The sequence below is a fragment of the Phascolarctos cinereus genome, unplaced genomic scaffold (assembly GCF_003287225.1).
Source record: "Phascolarctos cinereus isolate Bilbo 61053 unplaced genomic scaffold, phaCin_HiC Scaffold_726;HRSCAF=1367, whole genome shotgun sequence".
Classification (NCBI taxonomy): Eukaryota; Metazoa; Chordata; class Mammalia; order Diprotodontia; family Phascolarctidae; genus Phascolarctos; species Phascolarctos cinereus.
In genome coordinates, this window is record NW_027556098.1 from 197,883,396 (window position 1) to 197,905,971 (window position 22,576).

A 22,576-nucleotide genomic window follows, 5' to 3' on the forward strand; every position below is an offset into this window, starting at 1 on the left:
TTTCTTTCAGGATCATTTAAAAAACATGTAAAATCATTCTGAGGTCCTCAATCTTATTTACCTTCTTCCATTACCCCTGACATGATTAGGGTTCTAAGGAGAAACTTGAGTCATCTCCCTCATTAGTAAATAAGTCAAAGCTTTTACTAAGTACTTAGTATGTTCCAAGAAATGTGCTAAGTACTGGCAATACAAATAAAAGTACAATCACAAACCTTTGCTTCAAGGAGATTAAATTTTAAAGAGGGGAGAAAGTACACAAAAGGAAATACCTTTCCAAAGGCATGATGGTAGAGAGAGTCCTGAGAATTAGAAATGTAGCCTGGAGAGTAATGAAGATATAGCTAACATGGGCTTTTTTTTCTTTAAACTGGAGGTTCTGGGTGGAACCACCCTGTTAGAGGAAGGGGTTTCAAGAGTAAAGGGTACTTCCAACATGATAATTCCCGGCATAATGAATTTCCAGGGCAAAGAGGTTTCTATGGCATGGTAAAGAAAATCTGGAGAGTCCGCTGAACAGCCTAGCTTGTTAGGATATTAACACTTCATCCTTGTATATTCCTTCCTATTCACTAACTTTTATTCACCTTTTTATATTTCTTTTGACTCCTTTGTTTTTATTTCAAAGTTTCTAACCATCTCTGGCCTTCTCACTGGGAATGCTTGAAAGTTCTCTATTTCATTAAAGATCTGTTTTTTACCATAAAATTAAACTCAGTTTCTCTTGGTAAGTAATTCTTGGGGGCTTACCTACCTTTTTGAATATTATATTCCATGTTATCCACTTGCAACCTTAAAACATTTTGAAATCATCTTCAAGTCTTGGACGTCTAAGGTGACTATTGATATTACTTTCTTCTCACCTGAGTGCAAAATGTCATGAGGACTTTCAAACATTCTTTGATGTGTGGCTTGTGGAAAATTTCCTCTTTTTTGTATCCACAGAGCTTAGCACAGTGTCTTTCATGTAGCAAATGTTTAATAAATGTTTACTGACTATTGACCAGTAAAGAATATTCATTTAGCTGAATCATATTTTATTAAATTTTGAATGACCCAAAGATGTCTTCTTATGTTCCACTAACGAACATTGAATATTAAGGGAATGACCTTTACCAGACCGAGTCTAAACACTACTCTTTTATAATGGCAGCTGATAAATTTTGTGTTATCCTGACTATGGCTCCCTGGTATTTAAACATTCATTCTGCATGCTTGTAACATTTTTTGCCTTTTACCTGGAGTTTTCATTTTGGAATTTCTTTCAGTTGCAGGTTAATGACTTCTATCTGTTTTCATTTTGTACTCTTGTTTGAATAGTTCTACAGCTTTCTTTCATGATTTATTGAAATATGTGTCTAGGCTTTTTTTTTTTAATGGTATTTAGGTTGATGATTCTTGAATCATCTTTCCTTGATCTATTTTCCATGTTTTCAATATAATATATCTTACATTTTCTACTATATTTTCAGAATTTTGACTTTATTTTAACATTACTTGTCTCGTGATATCATTGAGTTCTTTTTTTTCCTATTCTTCTTTTCAAGAGATATATTATTTAGACATGGCTTTGAACCTATTATGCTAAGCTGCTAATTCTAGTTCTAGTTATTTACCCGAAACTTTTATTTCTTTTCCAGTCTTTTCTTCTAACATTCTCATTTCATTTAAAACTTAAAATAAAATCTTGCTTCATTTTTTTCTAAGAATCGTAATTGATATTATAGCTGTACTGTTATTTTTTTCTGGGTATCCTCCTTTGCTTAATTGTCAGGTTGGGACTTTTTGTTATGACAAGGCTTAGCATTCTTCCAGAGGGTATTCTTGAGCTTTATATGTTTTTTTTTTCCTTTACTATCTAATTACCTGACAATACGTTCTGTGGGAAGTGACTTCTATGTTCTTTAATATTACAGAGGGGGATCAGGTCAAGGAACTATAAAGTCTCAGTGCACACTGCACACTAAGTGGTCTGTTCTAGGGAACTGTCTGATCCCTGCTTTCCTAGACTCTCAAGGATCTAGACCCTAATTTGGTTCTAAGCAATATATCTGCAGGTTTGACTCTAGATATAACTCCAGTAAACAGTTGCTGGCTCCAATCTCTGTCTCTAAGCTGTAAGGCTCTACAGTTTCAGAGCAACAGAGATATATGCCTACCCTTTTTCTTGTAGCCCTTGTCATGGTTATTGTCTGCTGTGCCAAGTTCTAGACCTTGCTCTGGGGTGAGAGTAAAAGAACTGCTGGCCCACTCCTATTCCACAGTTTCCACCCTTGTCATTTCTCAGGGGGATAAATCATGATCTTTGATGGGAAAAAATTATCCCTTATGATTTCTCTTTAGTTTCCCTGATCATTATTTCATCAGTTGCTCTTCTTGTTGAAGTAGTTGTGGGTTAAAGTGGGTTTTGGGTCTTCCTCCTCTTTCAACATCTGTTTTGGAATATAAGGCCCTTTTAGCAAAACAACAGCATCATGCTCTTTCGGTGATAACACACTACCTTAAGCCTGGGATCTACAGTTATTCAGATTGGTTCTCTGGGCTCCAGCCCAACACGGTGGTAGATGACAGTGTAGTTGTTGCTAAGGAATTTTCCCTCCCTTAAGTTGTAGCTGGCACCAAAGAGCAAGTCAGACACATCTAGCCACTTCTTTGATCACAGAGGATTCTGCCTTCCTCTGATCAGCTCCCAGTTGCAATGCCTCTCAACCCCATTATCCCAAATGTACACCCTACTTTATTCCAGTTCTGCCTCAGTCACTGTTCTTATTCTGTCAGGATTCCTTCTTTTCTTCCTTCCTTCCTTCCTTCCTTCCTTCCTTCCTTCCTTCCTTCCTTCCTTCCTTCCTTCCTTCCTACTTCCTTTTATTTCTCTTTCTTTCTTACCTTCTTTCTTTTGCTCTCTGTTTTCTCTTTTCTTTTTCCTTTTTCTCTTCTGTTCATGACTTCTCAACTGGATTCTGTTCCTCAGTCAGCTTCTACTTACTCTATTGTTTCAAAGCAGTACCTCCTGGTATGAAGTGACTCACTATTGCCTCATGAGGAGAAACTGAAAATCCACATAGCTTGCAGATATGACAAGGTTATTACACAATAGTCCCCAAATCTCCCTCCAAAATGTTTTTGATGCAGAATTTCTCAGTAACAATTTCTAAAGTTGTGAAAACAATAATAAATCAGCTACTGGGAAACAATTCACTACAGCCATTTCTAATATTAATCAGTTCCTTTCCTTTGTATTACTTTTAAATAAGTCCTTTTCGGACTTTTATCTAAATGCCAGTTTTCTCTCAGATTCTCCTAACTGCCTCAAGTTGCTTTTCTCTTCCATCTATGGTACAGTCTTTTGTTCCACCACTTACAGTAAATAAAATGCCCCCAAAATAGTATCTTATATAGTATCTATATATAGTATATAATATATATACTATAACATAGTATAAATGGTATCTATGTACAGTAGAATAGTATATAATATCTATATACAAACATAAAAATAGATTTTACAATTTTGTAACTTTTCTGAGAAATTCATGTTATATTATAGAATTATCAGCTGCCTTTCCACTAAATACGTAATTAAAAATTAAGTGACCACTGTTGCAAAGATCAGCTTAGTGCGGTCTAAGTAAATGGGGTGTTACAAATATGTTAGAATTTTATTCATCTTTTAAATAAAAAGAAACATGGTACAATGACATTCACATGTTCACTACCATATTACATTTGGTCCTGAGGAGAACTCTAATTTTTCCTTTGATTTAAACAAATTATGATGGACTCGCCCATTTTTCTTTTGATCCACAGGATACAATTCCCAAGCTGGATTCTGTCAAGCAGATGTAATAAAAAATAGCTTAGACAATTATTTCAGTAGCTTCCAGATGTGAGAAACAAATCCATTCAAAACACAGGCTGTAGTTCAACTGAGGAAAACATAAAAGTCATGCTGAGAAACATACACAAGGTCATACACAAGAGCACCTAATTTCTCGGTCCACAAAAACTATAACTAAGATGTGGGATCACAGCTCTATCACATTTCCTTCCTACACTGCCTCCAGCTACCCTGTTGATCTTCTTAACTATATTGTTCTGAATGGATGTGAATTCTGAGGACTGACTGAATTCTTTCAAAGTTGTCCATTTCCCCTCAAAAAAGAGCAAGTTGAAGAAAATGCAATACTTTGAAAATGAATTATTTTATTATGATTTGGTCTTAACACAAATACAAGTTACTCTAAATGAGGGTTGTGCTGTGGTTTTCAGTACAATGAGAGTACAGGACTTTCTGTTCCATTTATGAACATCTGCTGCTTTGCTGTTAGCGCAGGTGCAAATGCTATCCAAGACAGGGCCAGGAATCTCAAAATAAGACTTCACTCTTTACCAGAAGCATTTGGCTTTTTTTGTTTGTTTTTTTGTTAGGTCTGGACCTACCTGTAATTTTGTTGGTATGGAAATTCCTTCCACCATAGATTTGAGACTTTTCTACAGCTTATAGTCTTAAAAAGTTGTTTGAGATAAAAAAAAGTGAAGTGACTTTACTCTTGGAACATAATTAGCATGCAACACAGAGAGGTCTTGAACCTGTCTTCTCTACTCCAAAGCTGAGTCTCTTTTTACTACACTGGCTATCTGCCTTTACTTTTTGCTTTGGAGTACAAAAATACAAATGCATGTCATTTGGTTAAAATATGTGAACCACAAGACATCACAAAACTTCAAATCCTATTTCCACCCTGTCCTTGAAAATGTTTTTAAGCAGAGGTTATTGGAAAAAGGTACAGAAAAATGATCTCAAGTTTTATTAAGGGAGAAAAATGGTATGCTGTTTAATGCTTCAGTTTTAATAGCAGGCTTTGAAGTTTTATTTGGTTTGAGAAAACCAATGAGAAACATTGTCTAGAGTTTGTTTTTTTAAATGGCATCAACTCAGAGAAACAATTCTAAAACTGCTATGATTGGATAGATATAATTCCAAAATTTGTGGTTAATACTAGCACAAATCAGCCAACTGTTGCTTTTGCCTTGTAACTTTATACATTGATATTGTCACACTTATTATTTTACTTGAAATAGATTACATTGAAACCCCAGCAGGATTACTCAATTGAAAGCATGTTTACTGACATATAATAAGAAAGAGAAAGTTGTGTAGAAAATGCTAGTGAAGATCATTCCTATCCCTCTTATGCATGCTTCATTGAATTTAGTTTGATAACACCTTTAAATTTTTTTAAAATGTTAGGATATTCTGTGATGGAATTACCTCCCAGTTATAGTGTTAAATAACAAAATAAGATCTACTTTAATGAGATATGGCTTAATATAAAGTCAATTTCCAAGCTTCTGTGTTTAAAAAGTTTTAGCAGTGGTGGACTGGTAAATGCTTAAAAATTTGCTTCTGATTTTTTTAAGTATAAACACCACACTTTCAGATTTAATCTGCATCATTGACATTTTTCCCATCACATTCTTGAGTTTAGACAGTCAACAAAACACACCCTAATTTGTAGAATTTAGTAATGTCTGACATGTAAACAGCCACACTGAAAATTGAACAATCAGCTCTTGAGTTCGTTTGAAGTGATTTTAGCATACCTCTGGTTAAGTCTCAATTTTTGTCAACAACAATTTCTCCACTACTGTCCACTTATAATGAGGTGCACTGGCAATATCATGGATTTAGATTTTTGTGTTCAAGAGTTGGCTCTTTTAACTGTAGGTTTTAGCTGTACATAAGTCACTTATATCTGTCTGTGTCCTCAGCTTCCTCACGTGCAGTGGTATGGTAGTATATTGTTGATCAGTTGTTTCAGGGATGTTTGAATCTCTGTGACCCCATTATGGAGTGGCTTGCCATTTCCTTCTCTAGTTCATTTTACAGATTAGGAACTGAGGCAATTAGGATTAAGTGACTTGCCCAGGGTCACAGCTAGTAAGTGTCTGAGGCCATATTTGAACTTGGGAAGATAAATCTTCCTGATTCTAAGCCACTATGCCACCTATTTGTTCCCCAACAACCACAACAATGTGGTGGTGTGATCCTCTACTAAGCAATCAGGTAAACAGAGTTTCATCATTCTCTTACTCTGCCTGGCTCTTGTGATAATAGAGCTATTCTCCTTAATCTCCAATATTTCTAGGCCATTTCCTTAGCTCCTAACCTCTAGGAGGGGTTTTGTTCTGAAACCAAACTTGGAGAAAAGGGGAAATAAAATAGTAACCAGCCTGCTCAATCCCTGTTGAGTAATTCATTACCTACCTAGGGGAATTCTGGTATAAATCTTCTCTTTCCTTACTGGGAAATGAATTGATAACAAATCAAAATGAATCAATAATTCTCTTTTTCAGCTCAGAAACTTCAAGGTTATAGGTCACTGGAAAAAATACCTCAGTTTTAAGTGTCTCTCTCAGATGAAGTATTCCCTAAAATATTCCTTTTCTACCTTCAGGTAATTAAATACATACATTCTCAGTGGAGTTGTTAAGTGCTTTGTGCCTTGAGACAAAATAAATAGAAGGCAAACAAACTCCTTATGGAAAAAAAAAGTTTTAATGATATACCAATCATTTCATTAATAAATATTTATTAAACACTATGTGCCAGGAACTTGCTAAGCTGTGGGGATACAAAAAGAGGCAAAAGACAGTCCCTGCCCTCAAGGATTTTACAATCTAAAGGGAGAAACAACACTCAGATGAATATTTACACAGCAGGCTATATACAAGATAAACAGGAAATAATTCACAGAGGGAAGACACTAGGATTAAAAGTGGTTGAGGAAGACTTCAGGTAGAAAGTGGGATCTTAGCTGAGACTTAAATGAAGCCAGGAAGGCCAGTAGTCAGACTGGAGGAGGGACACAATTCCAGGCATGGGGAATGGAACAGTCAGAGAAAATGCCAAATGATAGAGTACCTTGTTTATGGAACAGCCAGGAGGCCAGTGCACTGGATCAAAGAGTACCTGTCAAGGAATAAGGTATAAGAAGATTGTAAAGGTAAAGAAGGGCTGGATTATAAAGGGCTTTGAATGCCAAACAGACTTCTTATTTGATTCTGGGGGTCACTGGAGTTTGTAAAATTGGGGGAGGAGGGAAGGATTATGACATGATAAGACCTGAATTTGAGGAAAAATCACTTTAGCGGCTAAATAAAGGCTGGATTAGAGTGAGGAGAGATTTGAGATAGGCAGACCAAGCAGAAGGCTATTACAGCAATCCAGGTGTGACGTGATGAGGGTCTGCATTAGAGGCATAGCACTGTCGTAGCAGAGAAAGGGTGTGAGTGATATTGCAAAGGTGAAATTAACACGCCTTGTCAACAGATATGGGGGGGGCATGAAAGATGTGAGTAAACCAGGATTACTACTAGGTTGCAAGTGTGAGAGGATGGTGTTGCCCTCTACAATAGTAGGGGAAGTAAGGGTAGGAGATCAGGATAAGGACAGATGGGTTATGTTTTGGACATACTAAATTTAAGATGTCTAGTTGACATCAAGTTCAAGATGTCTGAAAGTCAGTTGGAGAGGCAAAATTGTAGGTCAGTAGAGAAATTGGAGCAGGATAGGTAGATTTGAGAACCATCTCTATGGTAATTAAATCCATGGGAGCTGAGGAGATCACCAAATGAAGTAATACAGAAGGAGAAGAGAAGAGGGCCCAGGACAGAAGCCTGAGGGGCTCGTACAGTTAGAAGGTATGATCTGGAATAAGATCCAGCAAAGAAAACAGAAAAGGAACAGTTAGATAGGTAAGATGAGAACCAGGATAGAGTGGTGTTCAAAAAAATCTAGAGATAAGAAAGTATCAAGGAGGGGAAGGGAGGGAGGGAGGGAAGGAGAAAAAGAGAGAGGGAGGGAGGAAGGAAGGGAGAGAGAGAGAGAGAGAGAGAGATCAACAGTGTCAAAAACTAGAGAGAGTCAAGGGGAATGAAAATTGAGGAAAACGTAATTGAATTTGGCAATTAAGAGATCATTAGTAATTTTCAAGACAGCAGTTATGGTGGAGTCATAAGGTTAGAAGCGAGATTATAAGGGATTAAGAAAAGAGTGAAGGAAAAAGTAGGGGCACCTATTCTATGTGGCCTTTTCAAAGAATTTAGCAAGAAAGGGAAGAGGAGCTATGGGATGATAAGGATGGAAGGATCAAGTGAGGGTTTTGTTTTTTGTTGTTGGAGTTTTTCAGGATGGGGAGCTATGGGTATGTTTGTAGGAAATAGAGAGAGATTTAAAATAAGTGAAAGTTTAGATGAGAAAGGGAGCAATCTGTTGAAGGAGACAGGAATGGAGTGGGATCACTTAAACAGGTAGAGGGATTAGCCTTATTAAGGAGTATGGCCACTTCATCATATGAGACAGGGGTGAAAGAGAAGAAAGTGAGAGAAGGTACCTGAGCGATAGGAGATGAAGAAAAGGGAAGAAGAGGGAGTTCATGGTGAAAGGCCTCAATTTTTTTTTTCTGTTAAGTATAAGGGAAGGTTCTTAGCTGAGAGAGTGGGGTGAGGGGGAGCCATGGGACTTTTGAGGAGGGATAAAAAGGTTTGAAAGAGCCACTACGGAGAGTGGGCTAATGAGAGCGCAGTTGAGGTTACATAACTTAAAATGTAAGACCTAGTCAGAATGGTTGCACAATTTTTTCCACCTTCATTCAGCAGCATGTGTGTAAGTGACCCACGGCTGAGGCATAGCTGACTGTTATCAGTGGTATAATAAGGGAGGTAGATATTCAAGAGAGGACAATAGTGTAGAATTGAATTGGTTAACCAAAGGGTCAAGATAGGGAAATAAGGAGTGAGTGATTAGTGCTAGGGACATGTCCTGGAGAGAAGGGAGGGCTCAAGATCACAGTGTAACAGAGTAGTGTTTTCTAATGGAAGACAAAGGAAGAGGTGAAGAGCCAGTAGATTATGGTGGGGTAAGGGGATTTAAGAATTCATAAACAAAGAGGTGGTACATTTCTAGTGATGGCAAGGTTAAGGGTATACTGTCCTTGTGAGTAGTGGAGGTTGGATAGGGATGTAGCTCATGGGAAGTGGGTAACTTGAGGAATTTTGTGGGTAGAGTATTTGAGGGAGAATCAGTATGTATGTTGAAATCCCCTGTTACAAGGGCAAGATTTAAGGAGATAAAATTTGCAACCTAGGAATCAAACTCATGGAGGAGGAGTGACTTGGGGGTATAGAAAACAGCTACCAATACTTTTATTGGGTGGTAGATATGAATAGCATAAACCTCAGAGGAAAAGAGGATGCTGAGTGTTAGGGGGAGAAAGTGGAAGTCACAGTGGGAAGTAGGAGTGACTAATACCCCCTCCTCAACCAGTGAACTAAAGAGAATGAGTGAAGGCACAGCCAGTACCAGAAAGGGTGGCCAGGAATGCTGTGTCTTCAGGGAGAAGTCAATTTTTAGTAAGAGCTAGTAGAAGGAAGATGGTGGAGTACAGGCAGCAGCCCAGTTGAATTGTCCCAATATTCCCTCCAAACAACTTTAGAGCAACTTCTCAAAACCAGTTTTGGAGTGGCAGAGCCAATAAGAGGTCAGAGTGATATATTTTTCCAGCCTAAGACAACTTAGGAGGTTAGCAGGAGAGGTCTGTGACACTGGGGTCGGTGCTGGCCCAGAGGATAGCACTGCAGCACCATTGGTTGCTATAGCCATGGCAGCAGCAGCAGAGATGGCAAGAGGGACCAGAGAAGTAGGTACAGCAGATATTATTCTGCCCATATTACATAGAGTACTGTCTTAGTGCTACCCAGTAGATAGAAATATTGTAGGCGTCTGGCTGTTGCATGCTGGTGGAAGTCTCCCAGCAGTTTCCCTTGATTGATTCCACCTGGGCAATGTACTCCAACTTGTAACTGAAGGGGCCAGACTTTGATTGACAAAGTAGCCCCTCCCATCCTAATGGATTGCGGGAAGGGGGAATTGAGAAGCAGGTGGAAATGTGGCCACAGGAATAACAGAGAAGCTGAGTAAGCTTTTATAAACAGGAGCTGAAAGTAGTAGGAGTAAATTGTCAGCCAGGACTATAAAACCAAGGCTGTGAGCACAAGACATGAGGAGATGGACATTACGTCAAACTTCCCTTCATCTTACATATTTTCCTCTCCTACTCCTACTCACCAGCTTTTTTAAAAAATATAAATTTTTCACTTATTTATTTTTTAACATCCCTTTCTTTTGAAAGTTTGAGTTCCAAAATTTCTTCCTTCCCAACTCACTGAGAAGGCAAGCAATGGGATAGTGAGTATACATGTGAAATCATACAAAACCTATTTCCATACTAGAGAGACAGAGACAAAGACAGAGACAGAGAGGAAGAGACTTATGGGAGTCAAGACAGCAGTGTAAGCAAGAAATCACCTGAATTCTCCCAAATTCACCTCCAGCAACTACAAAATAGTGTCTCAAAATGAATTCTGTAAAGGCAAAACCAGTTAAAAGATGGGTTGAAACAATTTTCCAGTCCAAGACAACTTGAAAAGTCAGGAGGAAAAGTCTGTCTTACATTGGTGAAAAGGAAGCACAGTCCAGGGCAGGCAGTGTCCTGGAAAGCCAGCAGCAAGCATTGCCTTAACAAGCCAGTGGGGAAGATATTGAGTCCTAACCTAGGTCCAGTGACTGAGGTGACAATGAATGCAGCTTCAGGCTCACCCCACCTCCCCTGCCACGGCAACAGGCCAGGAACCTCCTCAGCCTCAGCACAGTGCAGATGAAAGGCCTGGACCCTAGTAGCCAGGGCTTCTAGTCCCTGGCACAAGAAGCTTGGAACAAAGCCCCTTCAACCCTAAGAGAACAACCCAACTTTTTATTTTTTTATTTTTTGATAATTTTTTTCATCTTAAACTTAAATACAAAATGAGAAAAGAAAATAAAAACCATTACCCTGTACTCAGCAGCCTGTAAGAGAAGATTCAACATATAAACAAATTTCCATTTCAAGAAAACCTATATCATAAATAATACACATTGTTTTCAAACATTCCCGGTTTTTCTTTGTTTCTTTGTTGGTTTTCTTTTGTTCTCTGCTGTGCACTTGCTATTTTATTTTTTCCTCTACCTACCCCCTACCCTAAAGAAGGCTGAAATTGAGCATGTTGGATATCTTTTTTTTAAGTTCTTTTTTAAAATTAATATATTTTAATTTATCAACAATCACTTCCATAAATTTTGAGTTTTAAATTTTTCTCCTCCTCCTTCCCAACTTCCCTCCTCAAGATGGCACGACATAGGCTACACATATACGTTCCTATTAAACATATTTTCACATTAGTGATGTGGTAAGAATTAGAACCAATAGGAGGAACCACCAGAAAGGGGAAACAAAACACAACAGAAGAAAAAAATATCAAATAGTATGCTTCAATCTGCATTCAAACTCCATAGTTTTCTTATTTGTGGATAGCATTTTTCATCTCAAGGTCTTAGATCCTTGTATTTCTGAGAAGGGTTAAATCTATCAATATTAGTCATCGCACAACATGGCTGTTGCTGTCTACAATGTTCTCCTGGTTCTGCTCACTTCACCTAGCAGCATCATAGATATCTTAAGCAAGATTAAGCAAGATAGATCACATAGTTATCTATACACCTATATATTTATACACCTATATATTCATACACATATATAAAAGACGGTGCCAAGTTTATTTTTTTCATATAAATTTATTTTTAGTTTTCAACATTCACTTCCACAAGTTTTGAGTTCCAAATTTCTCACCCCTACCCCTACCCCAAGATGGCATGCATTCTGAATACCCCTTCCCCTAGTCTGCCTTCTCTCCTATCTCTCCCCCCTCCCTTCTCTTATCCCCTTCCCCTTCTATTTTCCTGTAGAGAAGGATAGACTTCTGTACCCCATTTCCTGTATTTATTATTTCCCAGTTGCATGTGAAAACATTTTTTTTAAACATGTGTTTTTAAAACTTTGAGTTCCGTATTCTCTCCCTTCCTCCCTCCTCACCCACCCTCATTGAAAAGGCAAGCAACTCAATATAGGTTGTACATGTGCAGTTATGCAAAACACTTCCATAGTAGACATGTTGTGCAAAACTAACTCTATTTCCCTTAATCCTATCCTGCCCTCCCATCTATTCTATTCTTTCTTTTGACCCTGTCCCTCCTCAGAAGTATTTGCTTCTGATTACCCTCTTTCCCAATCTGCCCTCCTCTCTATCACCCCCTGCTCTCTTGTCCCCTTCTCCCCCTATTTTCCTGTAGGGTAAGACAGATTTCCATACCCAATTGAATGTGTATGTTATTCTCTCCTTAAGCCAAATCCTATGAGAATAAGATTCCCTCATTCCCTCTCACCTTCCCCTGTTTCCCCTCCACTGTGAGAGACTTTTCTTTTCTTTTTTTTGTGAGATAATTTACCCCATTCTACCTCTCCCTTTCTTCTCCAAGTATCATCCTCTCTCATCCCTTAATTTTATTCTCCAGATATGACCCCTTAATCTTCAACTCACCCTGTGCCCTCTATCTATCTATCTATATATACACACATGTAATTTTTTTTCCTTCAACTACCCTAATACTGACAAAGTTCTCATGAGTTACAAATATCATCTTTCCATGCAGGAATGTAAACAGTTCAATCTTAATAAGTCTCTTATGATTTCTCTTTCCTGTTTACCTCATGTTCCACTGGAGTCCAGTATTTGAAAGTCAAATTTTCTATTTAGCTCTGGTCTTTTCATCAGGAATGCTTGAAAGTCCTCTATTTCACTGAATGACCATTTTTTTCCCCTGAAGGATTATACTCAGTTTTGCTGGGTAGGTGATTCTTGGTTGTAATCCTATCTCCTTTGCCCTCCGGAATATTATATTCCATGCCCTGCGGTCCTTTAATGTAGAAGCTGCTAAATCTTGTGTTATCCTGATTGTGTTTCCACAGTACTTGAATTGTTTCCTTCTGGCAGCTTGTAATATTTTCTCCTTGACCTGGGAACTCTGGAATTTGGCTACAATATTCCTAGGAGTTTTCCTTTGGGGATCTCTTTCAGGAGGAGATCTGTGGATTCTTTCAATTTCTATTTTGCCCTCTGGTTCTAATATATCAGGGCAGTTTTCCTTGATAATTTCTTGAAAGATGATGTCTAGGCTCTTTTTTTGATCATAGCTTTCAGATAGTCCATTAATTTTTAAATTCTCTCCCGAGTCAGTTGTTTTTCCAATGAGATATTTCACATTGTTTTCTAATTTTTCATTCTTTTGGATTTGTTTTACAGTGTCTTGATTTCTCATAAAGTCACTAGCTTCCAATTGCTCTATTCTAATTTTTAAGGAAGTATTTTCTTCAGTAATCTTTTGGACTTCCTTTTCCATTTGGCCAATTTTTCTTTTTAGGGCATTTTTCTCCTCATTGGCTTTTTGGACCTCTTTTGCCATTTGGGTTAGGCTATTTTTTAAGGTGTTATTTTCTTCAGTATTTTTTTGGGTCTCCTTTAGCAAGCTGTTGACTTGTTTTTCATGATTTTCTTGCATCACTCTCATTTCTCTTCCCAGTTTTTCCTCTACTTCCCTTACTTGCTTCTCAAAATCCCTTTTGAGCTCTTCCAAGGCCTGGGACTGATTCATATTTTTCTTGGAGGCTTTGGATGTAGGAGCTTTGACTTTGTTGTCTTCTTCTGGTTGTATATTTTGATCTTTTTCACCAAAGTAAGATAATATAGTCTGACTCTTTTTGTGCTGCTTGCTCATGATCCCAGCCAATTACTTGAGTTTTAAACTCTTTGTTAAGGTAAGAGTCTGCTTCCAATGTGGAGAGTGTACTGTCCCAAGCTTCAGGGGTTTGTATAGCTGTTTTCAGAGATACTTGTAGGGACCTGTAAATTTTCAGTTCTTCCAAGGTGGAATGATAAGGGACGGAGGTGTTTACTCCTTTCCTGGCCTGTGACCACAAGTATTCTTTTCTGTCCTGTAACTGTGAGGAGGGGTTCCTCTCCACAGCCACTACAAGCTCACCACCCAGCTCCTCCTCACCCCAGCACCACCCGCCCAGAACTGTGACCCAGATCCACACACAGGCAAAGCAAGAGATTCCTGCCTCAGCACTGGCAAAGAGATCCCTGCAATCCCTCTCTGATCAGCCACTGGATTCCCCCTCAGTCTGTGGGCTGGAAGCTCGGGAAGCAGCTGCCCCCTCCCCCCAGGGCCACACTCTTGGGGAATTGATCTGAAACCCTGCCTTCTTCTCTGAGCACCGACAGAAACAGATTTTTCCCACTGACCTTCTAAGCTGTCTTTGGCATTGGTGGATTGAGGAGTCTGGAAACCTCCACAGCTGCCCGTGATTCAGTCCTCTGAGGCCTGCTCCAGGTTCGCTGCCACCTGCTCTCCCAGCCTGACGCGATACACCTTTCTGATCAATCATCCAGGTTGTCTTGGGCTGGAAATTTGCTTCACTCTGTCTTTTTGTGGATTCTGCTGCTTCAGAATTTGTTTAGAGCCATTTTTTATAGGTATTTGGAGGAGTTTGGGGGAGAGCTCAAGCAAGTCATTGCTTTCACTCCGCCATCTTGGCTCCACCCCCTGTGCCATGCTTATTTCCTCCTATCATGTTTTTCTGAAGGTGGATAGCATCTTACTGCATAAGTCCAAGTCTTTCCATGTTTTCTTTCTAAATCAGCCAGCTTATCAATTCCTACACCGCAGCAATATTCTAACTCAATCACATCCTATCTGAGAGATTGTCTATGAAAGTTTTTTCCCCCAATTTTCTGCATTCCTTCTGTTTTTGGCTACGTAGGTTTTATTTATAAAAGAAATTTTTAATTTGAAATAATCAAAATTATCCTTTTTATATTTCAACAATACTCTCACATTATAATATAATTTAAGGTCTAATACTGCTGAATCTACTTCCTTGCATCTGTTTTCCCTTATTTCTTTGAAGTTCCTGACCTTTTGCTCTTCCAAATGAACTTTGTTATTATTTTTTCTAACAGTAATTTTTTTTAGTAATGTAATTGAGATGACATTGAATAAATACATTAGGTAAAATTATTATTTTTAGAATTATACTGGCTTTACCTACCCATGAACAACAAATATTACTTAAATTATTTAGATCTAAGTTTTATATGTATAAAATGTGCTTTATGTTCATATTCATATAGTTCTTGTGTCTGTTTTAACAGGTATGTGCCCAGGTATTTTATACTGTTGAGGTATTTTAAATGGTCTAGAACAGTATTGAATAATATTGCTGACACATAGTATAGTTTCTCTATTTCTCACTTTTGATTAAATCTATCTTAACTTTAACTTTTTACCATCCCTGGGTTATTGGTTTTTGTTGTTGTTGTTGGTTTGTTTGTTTGTTTTTACATGCTAAATTCTACCCCTACCTTTTATTTTATCTTTGTTTGGTATCTCTCATTTTTATAATGTTTCCTGATAGCAACATATTGTTGAATACAAAATTTTAATCTGCTATTTTCATTTTAAATTTGTCTCATTCATATTCTAAGCTATAATTACTTGTGCATTTTCCTCCTTCCATTTTTTTCCTCATTATCCTTCTCATCCTATTTACCCTATTCCTCCTCACTTCTCTACTTTATTTCTACCCACTTCTTTGGCCTTCTATTCCTTAAGCTACCCCCACGAGTCCCTCCCTTATCCTTTCTCTTTGCCCTATCCCCTTGCCCTCTTGTTTCTTTCTGAATTTAGAAGACTTTTATACATATATATGTGTATGTATATATACATATACACACATATGTACATACACACATACATGTGTGTATGTATGTATATATGTATATTATATATATGCACTATTCCCTCTCTAACCCATTCTCATTGAGAGTAGTACTATCAACCCTCCTCCCTCTTATCTTTTTTGTATCAATTTTTCTTTTTATACTTCATTTGTATGAGATAATTACTCCTTTTTATCTCTCCCTACAAAGTTTTATTTTTTTCGAATCACCTCATCATTCTCAGCTCAGCCCGTGCCTTTCTTTCAAACTACCCAAATAATGATGACAATCATAAGAGTACTGCTAATATTTCCACATATGTGAAGTAAACAATTTGACCTTATTGGGTCTCTTATAATTGGTCTTCAATGTTTACTTTATATTTCGCCTAGGTGCTACACATTGAATTTTACCTTAATTTCTGAGGTTTTTGTCACAAAAAAACTTGAAAGTCTTTGAGTTTGTTAAATGCCCTTTTTTTTTTCCATTCAAGATTATACTTAACTTTACTTGGCAAGTTATCCTTGGTCATAACCTCAGTTCTTTTGCTCTACAGGATATAGTATTCTGAGATTTATGGTCCTTCAATGTAGTAGCTGCTAGGTCTTATGTAATCCTTATTGTAGTTCCATGATATTTAATTTTTTTTCCTTGTTGCTTCCAATATTTTCTCCTTTACCTGGAAGCTTCAAAACTTGGCTACAATATTCCTGTTAGTTTTCCTCTTAGGATCTCTTTCAGGTGGTGATAAGTGGATTTTTTCTATTTCCATTTTGCTTTCTTGTTTTAGATTTTCAGATTAATTTCCCTTGATAATTTCTTGTAATACTATATCAAGATTCTTTTTTCAAATCATAATTTTCAGGTAGTCTACTCTCATTTCTCCTTGACCTGTTCTAGGTATTTTTTCTGATAAGATGTTTCCCTTCCTTTTCTATTTTTTCATTCTTTTGATTTTTTTTTATAATTTCTTGGTGTGTTAGAATGTCATTAGCTTCCCCTTGCCCAATTCCAATTTCCAAAAAATTATTTTCTTCTTTAAGTTTTGGATTCTGTATTTCTGGTTGGTTGACTTTCTTTTTATAATATTCTTGATTTTCTTGGATTACCTATTTTTTTCTGATTTTTCCTCGATCTCTCTTATTTGATTTTTAAAGTCCTTTTTATGTTCTTCTAAGAAATCATTTTGTGCTTAGGACCATTTGACATTTCTCAATGAAAAAGGAGTGACTTTTTTAGCACCATTATTGTCCTCTGAATATGAACCCAGATCTCTATCCCCATAGTCACTATCTATGGTTGGGTTCTTTTTTCTTTGCTTACTCATTTTTATTTATTTATATTTTGTTTTTGTTTTATTTTTTTTTAGCAGCTATTAGAGTAATCATGTTGTAGTCATGAGATATGGAGAATGATGCCCCAAGCCTCAGGTCCTTCTTATGTTATTTTCTAAGGTCTATATTAGGGCTGAACCATGGACTCTCCTCTCCATTCCTAAGCCACAGCTAGGTCCCCCAGCCACACTGTCCCACAAACGATTTTGCTCCCTGTAACCTCAGGTGGCTGCAAAATACAGCTGTCCTCTCTGCCCCAGAACTGAAACCATGGATTCTACTCTTCTGCAAGCGCCCATAGGCAACAGCATCCCTACCCCTTACTACTGCACTCATCAGATATGTGCTAGTTTCTGCAGCCATAGCCTGGGATGGGTCTGGTCAGTACAGCTGTGCTTGGTGTCCCTCTACAATGGATTAAAAAAGTAAGACAGCCCTTGGTCTCAAGAAATTATCATTCTAATAGAGGAGACAACATATATGCAAGGTTAAAACTACAAGTCCCTCTTGGTCCTTAACATACACTAAAAAAGCAGATGTCAATTTCTCTTCTTTGATGTCATTTAATGTCAAGATAAAGTCATATCAGTTTCTGACGTTGCATCATTTAACAGAGCAAAGGACAGTGGTAGCAAGAACTTTTTTTTTCTAGGTCTTCAATAGATATAGGTGCAGTACCTGTGGAAACAGTTGCCAGGTTACATTTTTGCCAGGGTTGCTTCCCAGGCTAATGGCTACTGGCATTAAACTGGAAGCATCATGATTTCAAAGTATCTTGGGTTCAGGACACTGAACTGTCTCCATCAGAAGTTGAGAGGGAATGGTGGTCAAGGTGTCAGTGGCAGTTTAACTTATCTGGCACATGCTGCTTCCCATCTCTCTTTCAGGGCACTTTGCTTCTTCAGCTATGCGGGTTTGCCCTTCGTGTGGTAGTGTTAATAGTTGGTGGGGATAGTGGCCCCTTTTTTTTCTACTGAAGTTGCTTTCTTGGATAATAGCTAGGAGTATGGGCTAGATACCACTCCCAGGGCTCCTATGCTTATCAGCTTATACGTGTCAAGTGATAAGAAAAGTAGGCTCCTTCTCCATAATTATTTCTCCTCTCAATGATGGCTGTGGGTTTGGGATGGAAGCAAGTCAGTTGGTTTGATGGATATTGATAATTCCCAAGACTCTTAGGTTCAGGATCCTGGGCTATCTTCAGCAGGGTCTGAAGGGAGATGGTGATATAGATCGCGATTATGGTCAAACTGGTAATGGTGGTCTGATTTGCCTGGCACATGTTGTCTCTTGCCTTTCCTATTTCCTCAAATAGGCTGACTTGCCATTAATGCTATGTGTTTCCTTTCAAACTACATATATGAAAAAAGATTGAATGCTGAACCTACAATCAATGAGTCAGTCTGGGGAACAACTACATAACAGGAATATATTGGAACCAAATCTTTAGAATTATTTCTTGTTTAAACATACTTTGGGATTTGCAACCTCAGAGACATCTTTAACTCTTGCTCAAATATGTTATATTTCAGAATAAGCAATACATATTTCTAAGAACTGTATTCTTTTGTTTCAAATCTTATGCATTTTGAGTGAATATTTAAATATGAAACTGGTATCTTGCCAATGCTTTAGTCAGTAAATCCCTTTATTACCAGATTAGCTTAAACTGTATAGCTTGTTTGAAGTTCATTCATATCCTGAAAGAAATTTCACTTATTAAAGTTAAATAAAATCGATAGAGGCAGACTGCAACAGTGAAGAATGTGTTGGGTTTTTATTCAGAAAGACCTAGGTTCATATGCCACTTATGACACTTATGACATATTGAGCAAATCTCTTTTGAGTACTTTTCTCCTTTTCTTTCTTTAGAAACAAAAAATCATTTTATGGATTATTTCAACAAATGCTTCCCTCTATAAAACAACTTATTTAAAAAGCATGTCAATTGATGATTCTGACACTTCTTTGAGGAAGTCATTAGCATATTTTGATAATATTTTGAAGTTCAATTCCTGTTTTCTCTGGTATAAATAAGGTCTAAAGGATAGTAAATTATACATTGATTCCTCTAAAAAAGAATTCCACTTGTAGGAGCTCTTGATCTGGAGTCCATAAACTTTTAAACATATATGTGTGTGTATGCATGTATGTATATGTATGTATATATGTGTGTATATAGACACACATGCATACAATATATACATACATGTATATATACATATATGATAACTAAATGTAATTGGTTACCTTTGTGATCATATTTACTTTATTTCACCCATTTAAAAATTATTCCGAGAAGAGGGGATATAGGTTTTATCAGACCATGGCCAAAGTGGTACCACAACCCCAAATAAGAACCCATACATTATTGAGAGGATAAAGAATTTTAATTAACTTCATTTATTTTTAAAATTCAGTCTTGTCTAGAGGCGTGGTATAAACTATACAGGAGCAAAAGGACATAGCAAGCCTCACAGTTTTGTACAGGTGAATGGAAAAGTCATTTAGTCTATTATCCAAGAATTGAGTCCCAATCTCACTTTCATCAATAACTAGTTGAGTGAACTTTGGTGAGTCATTGAATCTTTATGACATAACAATTGGTTGCCTTAAAAACAAGTCGTATTAGACAAGATCTCATTTCTCTTCCAGTTCTAAGAATCTTGGTTTGTATATAACTATTTGGGTATATTCTAGTTTAGTTCTGTGGCCTTAGGTAGTCACTTTAATCACAAGTAATCTCCAACCATTAATTTCTAACTTGTTTTTTTTTAAATGGCTCTGTCTACCTCATTAGACTGTAATGAGGAAAAAATGAGAGACAAATTTGAAACATAAACAATAAACTAACCTACAAATGTAAGTATTAAATTATTTAAAATTAAGTAATAGTAATATATTTACATTACATCATAATTTATATGTTTGCTTTATTTTGTAGAATACCCATGGAAGGCTACAAAGACAAAATTTCTACAAGGTAAATTAACTTTTTTTGGCTTATTAAAATGGTTTACATAGAAAACTGCCTTTCTGAATTTCCCTTAAAAAAAGAAGCTGATTGTTATTCCAAGTGGCATTTGACCTTGAAACGACAGCAGAATTCTAAATTTAAACTAGTGCAAGGCATTTGATTACAAATTTAACAAATAAAATAAAGGCTTAGAAAAGACCTGGCTTCAAATTCTGCCTCAAATACCTATAAGTTATTTGTGCTGTTGTTCAGTGATATCTGACTTTCTATGATTCCATGTAAGGTTTTCTTGACAAAGATTCTGGAATTGTTTGCCTTTTCCTTCTCCAGCTCATTTTACAGATGAGGAACTGAGGCAAAAAAGGAGTAAGTGATTTGCCCAGGGTCACATAGCTAATAAGTACCTGTGGCCAGATCCAAACTTGGGAAGATGAGTCTTCCTGGTTCCCAGCTCAGTGCTCCATCCATTGTGCCACCTAGTTGCCCCAGGTATATGGCCTTGAACAAAACACTTAATATCTCTGAGCCTAAGTTTTCTCATCTTTAAAACGAGGATTCTAATCATGCCTTTAGTAGTTTCTTCCATAGAGTTGGCAGAAGGATCAATTAAGATCATTTATGTAAGTACTTTGTAAATTGTCAAGCACCATATAAATGCTAGCTATTGTCCACCCCTACCTGATAAACTACAATGTCTCACTATTATCTCCAAGATCAAACATAAAGCATAAAGTTTGAAGATGACCTTTAAAAGTTTTCAACTTGCCTCCTTCATACCTTTATTATTTTATTACATCTTACTCACCTTTAAATATTCTATAATCTAGTGACACTGGGATCCTTGCCCTTCATCTAACATGACACTCCATCTCCCAACTCAGGTCATTTTCTGTGCCTGTTTCTCCTGCCTGGAATCCTCTCACTCTATATCTCTGATTCCTGGCTTCCTTAGTTTTCTTTTTAAGAGCTTTAAAAGACAGAGGATGTTACATTTCACCTTGGGGAGTAATAGGGGGCTGCTACAGTTGATTCAATTGTGAGGCATAATCAGACTTGCACTTTAGGAAGATCATTTTGACAGCCAAGGGGAGTCTAGTCTCAACTAGAGAGAGACTAGAGGCCAAAAGACCAACCGATAGGCTATTGCAGTAATCTAGGTATGAGGCAATCAGGAATTACACCAGGATGGTGGCAGCATTAGACGAGTGAGGAGGGCATTTGGGAAACTAATTATGAAGAATATGGCAATTTCTTGGATGTGAGAGGACTGGGAGGGTGGCAAGAGTCACTATTTGAGGATGACAGCTAATTTGTGAGCCTCAGTGACAAGGTAGTGATACCCTCAATAATGGTAGGGAAATGAGTTACAGCTGTCCCCAGTTATAAATTTAGAATAGAGAAAAAGCCTGCTAATCATGGGGAAAAACGGAAGAGAGGAGGTTGGGAGCTGAAAAAATTGTTCACTTTGGGACATATTAAGTTTAATATATCTATGAGGAGAAGCAGAGTTAGAGAGAGAATGCCAGCTGTAATCTCCCAACATTGCCCTCCAAACAACTTTAAAATAATGCATCAAAACAAATTCTGGAACAGCAGAATCAGCAAAAGATCAGGGTGAAATTTTTTTTTTCTTAATCCAAGACTACTTAGGAGGTCAGAAGAAGAGGTCTATGACACTGGGTTGGGGACTGTCCTGAAGAGCGATGTAGCAGCAACACCAGCTGTAGTCCTTGGAGGCTGCAGCAAGCAATAGTTCATGGAGCTCTTACCATCCAGAGGTGGTAAAAGGATTGGACCTTTGTTCATAAAAAGATTACAGGGGACTTCTGTATAGCCACTGGGTACAGGACTGGGTGCACCTTAGCAACTCATTACCCAGTTCCAGATGGCAGTTCCAGGGTAGAGAGGAGTGCTTTCAGTAACAAGGGAGCAAGGGCTCTACTCTCAGTTCTGGGTGGAGAGAACAGAGGCCCTAGTTCCTGCTAGCAGTTTCAGGGAAGAGGAAGGTTTGCTAGTACTTGAGGTCCAAGAAAGCAGGGCCCTTTTGTTTTCACTTGCTGGGCAAAAAAGCCTGAAGCTTGGGATAGTTCCTCTTCCCTCCCCCAACTCTAATATAAGGTTAAAAGTAAAGAAAAAGGCTAAAAAAATAAGAAGGAAAAAGGAGTTGGGATTACAATAAAGAATAAACTACCCAGCAAAAGTAAATATACTTTTTCAGGGGGAAAAATGGACACAATGAAATAGAGTCTTTCAAGCATTCTTAATGAAAAGAATCCAATAATATACTATTTATGAGAAATATACTTGAAAAAGAAAGACATATACAAACTTAAAATAAGAGCTTGGAGCAGAATCCATTATACTTTAGATGAAGTAAAGCAGGCAGGAATCACAGTCTCGAACACAGCCAGAGTAAAAATAAGTCTAATTAAAAAAGATTATCAGGGGAACTACATTTTGGTAAAAAGCACCACAGATAATGAAGTTATCTATATTAAACATATATGCACCAAATGGCATGGCATCCAAATTCTTAAACGAATAGTTAAAT

At 37.4% G+C, this 22,576-nt stretch overlaps 1 protein-coding gene across 5 annotated transcripts in view; it reads left to right on the forward strand.

The window, feature by feature from the left end:
- The window catches only part of TFPI (tissue factor pathway inhibitor), a 124,616-nt gene that overhangs the window by 76,049 nt on the left and 25,991 nt on the right, over positions 1-22,576 (forward strand). For all 5 annotated transcript variants that reach the window (XM_020977547.2, XM_020977548.2, XM_020977546.2 and 2 more), the window contains one exon: positions 19,993-20,031. In XM_020977547.2, the coding sequence (XP_020833206.1) occupies positions 19,993-20,031 (39 nt within the window). The remainder of the gene's footprint in view (positions 1-19,992; positions 20,032-22,576) is intronic.